Source organism: Tuber melanosporum (assembly GCF_000151645.1).
Source record: "Tuber melanosporum whole genome shotgun sequence assembly, scaffold_1, strain Mel28".
Lineage (NCBI taxonomy): Eukaryota > Fungi > Ascomycota > Pezizomycetes > Pezizales > Tuberaceae > Tuber > Tuber melanosporum.
In genome coordinates this window covers 1,452,983-1,460,824 of record NW_003298755.1, presented here as the reverse complement: position 1 = coordinate 1,460,824, position 7,842 = coordinate 1,452,983, and the positions used below count along the sequence as shown (strand labels likewise).

At 40.7% G+C, this 7,842-nt stretch overlaps 1 protein-coding gene; it reads right to left on the bottom strand.

Moving 5' to 3' along the window:
* Positions 1-2,395: 2,395 nt before the first annotated feature.
* On the bottom strand, positions 2,396-4,653 carry GSTUM_00003912001 (uncharacterized protein). XM_002835098.2 has 9 exons: positions 4,208-4,653; positions 4,070-4,151; positions 3,992-4,016; positions 3,652-3,930; positions 3,423-3,592; positions 3,147-3,357; positions 3,005-3,079; positions 2,842-2,961; positions 2,396-2,755 (listed from the first exon to the last, which is right to left on the bottom strand). The coding sequence occupies exons 1-9, from the start codon at positions 4,434-4,436 to the stop codon at positions 2,606-2,608; spliced, it is 1,341 nt and encodes a 446-aa protein (XP_002835144.1). The 5' UTR covers positions 4,437-4,653; the 3' UTR covers positions 2,396-2,605.
* Positions 4,654-7,842: the final 3,189 nt, after the last annotated feature.

Sequence of the window (7,842 nt, the reverse complement as noted above, 5' to 3'; positions counted from 1 at the left end):
CCGGCGCGAGCTCCGCGCTCGCAGTGCATTGAAAGCAGTATCTTAGAAAAACAAGGTAGTATTGCATTCAAGCTTAACATTTTGGATCGTTGGCATGTATGTCCAGTCTTTCATGTGTTACTGTTTGCATCTTACAGGTAGTCTGTACACATAGACCAATGACAACTATGTATTGAGCTTACAGATATTAAGGGCAACTTATAATGTGGAATAGAAAAAATCAGAACAAGTGAAATAAACTCTTACAGAAAGACAGTAAGTAGTTACTATCAAGAATGACATAAGCTATGGTACTTAGTAAAATAGCAAGCTTGTTCTAAAGATAAGAACACCTGGAAGGCTGCAACGGGTATGGATAATGAGGGGGACATGGTGGAAGAATTTCATCACAATAATCTAAAAATGCTACGGCTGGCATAAGAAGGATGATAAGATAAAGGTTTTCCTTCCATGGCCAAGTAAACGCAGGAGGATTACCCTACCTTTGTTGAGTTCTAATGGAATCAATATTTAATATTTACTTTTTTACAATTTACTTTTTAATTGTTTAAATTGTAGCCAAGAAGGCATTCGAGGTGAAGCTTAAAAGAAAGGAGATCATATTCTGAGTACCAGGATCTGATACACAGGAACTATCCTGAGTCGAGTCAACCAACTCAGAATCAGAATCTCTGATCTCTAACACGCTCCTCTGACTCCCTCATTAGACTTCCATGTCATCACACATATCAATCTCAGTTGCGTTACTTGATTGGAATATCACATAATCTCTCACAAAAAGTCACATGTTTAACTCCTCCAGTCGTAAAAGTTATTTTACGTAGTGAGGTAGTTTCAACCAATACAAACTACACCTTTACAACTCCCAGAATAATGCACAAGAGAGGCTGACTGAGCGATTATTTTCCACGCCGGGAAAGTAGTCTCCTGCAAATCAGTAGGATGGAATCTCTAAGGAATCTGTCAATTGAATCAGGAGTTATCAAGATTCCAAGTTGGTGACTTAAGAAGATTACATACATGACTTAGCAGAGTTACCAACAGTGGGATTATTTACCAGTCTGGTAGAATGGTCTCCTGTGAATCAGTAGAAAGTAATCTGCAAGATATTGGTTAGTTGAATCAGGAGTTATTGAGATTTGAAGTTGGTCACCTAGGAAAGTTGCATATACAACTACTCTTGTAAAACATAAACTCTAGATGAAACTGATTATTTCATTAATGGAGAAGACAATTGGGGGTAACATAGTTTGACTTGAAAACTAGGCTATTAGTCTGATAACTCTGAGGATCAGGTAATTACTATTGGAAATAATAAATCCTTCAATGAAGTAAAATAGTAATTACCAAGGAGATTGTGCTGGTTTTTAGAGTCTCTGAGTGTTAGCATTCTGGGAGAATACACAAGGTTGTGAGTCATAATGCGATAGGTATATAATCTGTATTAGAGGTAGGAGTAGTCCGCGAAGACTCAGATAAAGGATATAAATATTGAAATGCCTCCTAAGCATTTAGATACCATTAAATAGTGGAAAGGAGTCCTGAATAATATAATATTATTTACATGAGGTTATTCTACCTTACCTTTATTCTTTTTAGTTATAAACAAAATAAGTAACCCTCAATCACTTCTAGACAAATCTCAGTCTACAGAAACAAGTCTTAATTTACCTGGACATCTCTAAGTCTATACAGGTTGTCTTTGTCTGACAATAAGCTTCTTTGTGGAATAAGATATAATATTTGCAAGTTGTTGGCAATTTTGAGATAATATATCAACTCTTTCAATAACTTCATAGCAAATATATAATACTATATGTAGTTGGAGTTTCAGAATTTGGTTTTTTTTGATCTTCCTTTTTCCTGCCAACAAATATAATACTGAAGCAGCTCTATGAAATTAGATAGGCATATCCATTATACTAATAAACACCTGTCTAAGTCAAAAGGAGGCATTGGAAGGGAGATGAGAGATATGAAAGACTTGAACTGGAAAGGTCCGGCATAACTTTAGACTTAACCATTGTTGACGTTTTGTGGGAGGAAAAGCAAGTTGATCAATCACATCCAAATTCACGTGACCTATGACTAATTCCGCCGACTTCAGTAGCAGAGGCTTTAATTTAACCGATAGTGGAGTGATAACGGGAATGGCATAGTAATGGCGTGATTTAACTTAATAAGAGAAATAAGAGGAAATCACGTGATCACCAAGACTTTTGATTAGTCACTTGACCACAACCATACATGTTCAAGCAATGGCAGTCAAGCAAACAAGCAACGGCAAGAGAGCACCAGTAAATACGAATATCAGGTGGGCTCGGCCCGAGTGCTCCGGCATTGCACGAGCACAGTACCAGTCTCACAACTTGATCCCCTTGGATATCGCGATACGCAAAGAAAAAACAAAGCCGAGCTTTGCCAATCAATATTGTATATACCAAAGCTCAATTAATAACCATGCCCTTAAATTATTGCGCCTGATATCCATACAAACGTTATCATCTTGATGATCCAGACTCGAACCCGGATAAAACAAAAGGCAGTGAGCCAGAAGTGAACTTCAATCCTCTGGAGTGCATATAGAGTAGGCGTTAATATCATCCTAGTCTCCTGCATTTTGACAGCTCGTTCTAAGATCATGGCAGATTTCGAAGCATTCGGCCAACAACGAATTGACCCTTCCTTGACCTTCTGGGATATCGTTCCCGACCATGAACCTGCCATCTGCCCTCATGTTCTCGATTGAAGCCAACTAATGTCACCCAGCCAGTTAGGCTAGAGCACTAATAATGGCGCACTCTTTGCTCTGAAGTGAAGTTGGTTAAGGGCTTTACGTACCTTCATGCTGTATGGGTACAATTCTCTGTCATCTTGAATACCAAATTTCTGGACCTCCTTGAGACAACGCCGCACTGTTTGCAATTGATTGAAGACTGGTGTCAGTGCTTCGCTGACGGGCTAGATATTCGGGAGACTGTTAGAAATAGCCTATAACTACGACAGGGTAACTTGCCTCGCTCGAGCTGATGAGACTGTATATATGCGCATAACATCGTCTGACCATATATAGCAAAGCCTGATTATAAATCGCTCACGTTAGAACCGCAACTCCTGATCAATGAAACGGGCGGCATGTGGCGTACAGTCTGTCCTTCCTCTGGCGTGTTGCCTTCAGTATCCAGGAACTTCCCGTCCCCCCTTGACTCGTCGATTCTTGTAACTAACTTGTAGAAGTCGTAGAGATCAGTTTCCCGCAGCGACCACGCCTGGGTCAATTCTAGTTTCTCCAATTGGGACTTGGTCTGCATCAATTTCTCAGCCAACGGCTTGAGACCTGGTGCTATCGCTCCCTGTCTGATAGCTCATATATTGTTAGCAGAATCCCTCCGCCCATTAATTGCTCATAACTCATATCGAACCTCTTTAGAGCTCCATCAATGATGGAGTAACAAGTTTGCAAGAGCCCATCGAGAATTTCCTGTCCTTCGGAAGGGATAGAACCATCCTCCGCCACAAACTTTCCATCAAGCCGGGTGGCATCGATCTCCTTAACCGTCGCCAGATATCCCATAACCTCTGTTTCAGAGAACTGGCCAACCCAATCACAAATAATTAGCGATGGCTGGGATGATCTCTAGCAGCACCTACCTTAGGCTTAGCCTCACAAGCTCTAATGCACCGTCTCATGCTCACCAGCCTCTGATGCACATGAGCTATTTCTGGAGGAATGGAACCTAGCGCTGTTTTGAGCACCCTCAGGGACTGCTGGCAAGCGACAATCTTGACGCGGAGCATGGCAAGTATTAACGGATTGTAAAGTGGGCCGCCCTGCTCGACATTTGCATGCATATTATTAAGTTTCTGCTCTATCGGTTCGAGGTCCTTCTGGGAATAATGGGCGGACTCGGCGAGGTGTTCTAAAAGACGCTTTTCGACAAAAAAGAAAGTTAGCCCACATGCTCGGGTGTGTAGATCGGAGATTTCTTACTTTGATAATCACGCTTGGAGCATAACTTCAAATCCCATCAGTGCGTGTATAAGGTACCAGCCGACGAGGTGCACGTACACAGCTGGAGGCTCATTATTCCTCCCGACGGTGAGGAAGAGCAGTGAAATCAACATAAAGCAATCTTCTGCCAAATCGCGTTCTGGCCATTCACACGTCAATCAATGATGAAGGCCTAGGTGAGAAAAGGCCATGTACCTATAATCTGCCCCTCCGATAAATCCTCCTTCGCATTAAAGCCCTTCTCGAATTCCTCGACATCGTAAATCTTCCAAATACCTTCGCAGAGCTCATCGTAGTGCCTGACGACGTCATGTGATTTCACGTATGTTGTACGGTCCTGCTTCAGCTCTATCAGGCCCTCCCTGAGCGCGGACAGCTTTTCAAGAATGGCAATGGAAGTGGGGGGAGCTGCTGCTGTGCTCATGGTTGGTTGGACGCAAAACGTGGAGTGGAGTGCGAGCGGAATTTGGTGGGGTGTATTCGTTGGTGGGGTGTTTGATGTCAGTTCGTTCGCAGCCGCTGGCAACTTGGTACGGTAGGTGAGAAGTGTGGGAATGAGGGCAAGGAGGACAGAGTGTGGGGCGCTGTTCCGAAAAGCGTCGGATTTTCCGACGAGGTTCGGAAAGGGATGTCGTGGACGTACAAACTACTAGGTAGAAAATCTTAGCACCTCCGGTAATAATTGTTTTATGGACAGTGTAGAATACAAGAATGCTGTATGACACAACCCACACCCACCATGCCAACATTGGGACCCCCCAAAAAAATACCTGAATTGTTGAAAGGAGAGGTTCAGTATAATATCCCTGTGTATAAGACAGAAGTCTTAGAGGCAGATGTTGGAGGAGACTGGAGAAAAGAAAAATACTATCTGAAATATCAGCAGCCATTATTTGAAGTATAGTACCTACAATGACCTAACAAAACCTAGCTGTCCTCACCAATTGGATACATATAGATTCAGCCATTTAGAAAGAACTGTTCTAAAAGATCCTGCAGTCAAAGTTCATATCCTAGCACAAGAGGCAACTTGGGATGTTGAAGTGAGTGTAGTTAAGAAAGCTTGAAAGAAGATAAGAGCCTGTTTGCATGAAATGGTTCCTTTTCATTGTCCTAAACAAACAACTATTTCCTTCTTTTGCAAAATAGTTGGTACTAAAAGGCCATTTGGTAGCATGTCTCTTCCATTTCAAAGTGGTAGTAAGATAGTTGCTATGGAGAAAGATCGCATGAGAAGTTTTCCAACAACCCAGGTGAAAAGTTGTCTTGTAGAATAATTTGCTTTAAAATTTAATATATATGATATCTTGAACTACATCTACTATAAGCAAATATTTCCAGTAATCTAATGGCCAGTAATACTAATATAAGAGTAATTAATGCAGCAATTGTTCAGAGACAAATTCCAATAGCTATTGGTACTATAATTGATTTCCATTTCATTCTTCTGAATCTGCAAGTAGGTACCTCAAGAGGTACTGGGTACCAATTTACAGTTAGAGTACTGCATGCTCATCTAAGACACGTAATTAAAATTATTTAAAAGGCCATTTCAACTTTTGTGGATCTTTGGGATAGGATTGCAGAATGTGGTCTGTTATTATCAATATGCTATATATCAATTGAAGAACAATTGATAATGTTTCTATGGATTGTAGGCTTTGGGACATAAAAGAGAAAGGCTTAAGAGCTGTTTCAACTATAACGAGATAACAGAGTATACTGTTACAGTTAGTCAAACATATACCCAGACTGGTGTCTAGTGACTAAGTGTGTAGGAATGGTGGTAGACTGGAGTCTACTGAGTAGAGTCAAGGTTAGTTAGGTACCTCAGTCAGATATGCTATACTATTCTAAGAAGTATATAGATACTAGTAAGAAGCTGTGATTACCCTATTGGGTAGGTTGACCTAGGTAGTTAACTTGTGAGTTACTATAAATTACTTAACGGTAAGTCCAGATAGAGTTACCCTACCTTTGGATAAGAGTTATCCTGCTATAAAGCCACGTTATACTATGTTGAAAGTAACTTATTACGTGGAACTTCAGAAGAAGTTACTAGATTGTTTGTCAGGCAAAAACTACATAGGGTGATTGAATCTCTTGTTTTGTACATCACTCTGGTACAACTAGTTGAGCTTCGAGAAGCTTACCAAGACCAACTACCAAATGTGTTCAGTGTAGATGAAGTCCACACTACAGAGAGATGGTATTTAATGTATTGTTGCCTGGTAGGACGTAAAGTCTTTGCTACTAGAAGATACAGATTCAGGAACTGCTAAGAGTGCAATTGAAACAAAGATTCGCAATTACTGGATGCACTACTTTTGAACTACAGGAACAATTCACTTGCATATTTTGCAGGAGTTAGTATGAAATACTAGTCAATCAATGATCCCGCTATTTAATAGGAAACAATTGGTACTAAGTATAAGGACTTAGAGAAGGAACATGGAAGAAATATCAGAGGCCTGTTGGAGTAGATATCCTTGAAGAAGTACGGCATTGTTGGGGCTTACTTCCTACAGATTGAGGCATTGTGTGCTGATTTGGTGTTGATTCAGGGTTCACCAGTTTCTGAGGAGAAGAACATTACTGCGGTGATGCAAGGGATTCCTGAGGAATGGAACTTAGTTAAGACTATTATTAGGACCAAGGTACAGATGACACTTGTGATGTCCACTAATGCTGCCCTATTTATTAATGGGGTATCAGCCAAGAAATTTCATCTCCTGGATGAGAGAAGAGTTTCTGCTAGCCCGAATCTGAGAGTAGGATAAGGTAGTGAAGGAAAGAGGGACAGGAAGGATGACAAAAAAGAATCCCAGGATGCGGATATCGTGCATTTTAATTGCGACTAGAAAGGACACTCAAAGACAGTTTGTCAAAGATCTGAAGGAGGAGCTTATCAAGGCGATTGAAGTTCCCACAATGCAAGTAATAAGCAAGAAGAAGTTTCACCTTTGTACAAGACAAGCTATGCTGCTGTCCCAAATCACCAAGGAGCTAGGGCATGGTTAGTTGTTAGGGTACTACACAGAAAGAAGGAAGATGATGAAAGTACAAGAAAGGAATCAAGTTACTTTATTGATACTGGGTGTTCAAGGCATATGACTTCGGATAGGTCATTGTGTATAGAATGTAAGGCGCTTGAAAATGTAGAGTCTCATATTGAAGTAGCAGATAATCACTTGGTTGAGGTGGAAGGAGTTGGCAAGATTAGTTTAAGGTTATTAGTATTTGTGGGTTATACAGGTGACCATTTGCAATGTTCTACATGTCATATTGCTTGGAATGACATTGATATCCCATGCCTAGCTTGGAAAGGCAGGAATACATGTCATGTATGTTAAAGACTATGAGTTGTACTTGTGGGAGTTTGGACCTCAGGGTAGGATTACTGGACTGGCTTCAGAGGTTGACCATTTATCCCTGCTGTTGCTAGTCAGTAAAGATATATCCGAGAGTACTGTCAATAAGCCACCCTTTCTGATAACTTAACATACTTCTGTTTCAATGTCATTTCTCTTATAGCGCATGTGATTTGCACATCTTAGGCTAGCGGCTATAAAAGGGGTTACTAAGTGGTATTCAGGAATGCCTACTCGCTGTATGGGTAGATGCAATTGTGTTGACTAGTAGTTTGGGAAGCAGCCTGGGAAGTAATTTACACCTCTGCCTATAAGGTCTCACTCTACCTAACATCTGAAGTTGATTCACCACGATTTGTCTAGTTGGATTCCTACTTCATCACTCTCTGGCAGTCAGTATTATATCATCTTTATCAATAATTCCACTCCTTTTGCTATTGTTTATTTTTTGTGGAAGAA

What these genes read in the sequence shown, in the direction of transcription:
- GSTUM_00003912001 (XM_002835098.2), bottom strand. Translation starts at nt 4,436, where the DNA reads ATGAGCACAGCAGCAGCTCCCCCCACTTCCATTGCCATTCTTGAAAAG. An exon ending in AATAATGAGCCTCCAGCTGT is followed by an intron (nt 4,017 to 4,069) that starts GTACGTGCACCT and finishes TGGGATTTGAAG; the next exon opens with TTATGCTCCAAGCGTGATTA. An exon ending in TGTACCCATACAGCATGAAG is followed by an intron (nt 2,756 to 2,841) that starts GTACGTAAAGCC and finishes GGGTGACATTAG; the next exon opens with TTGGCTTCAATCGAGAACAT.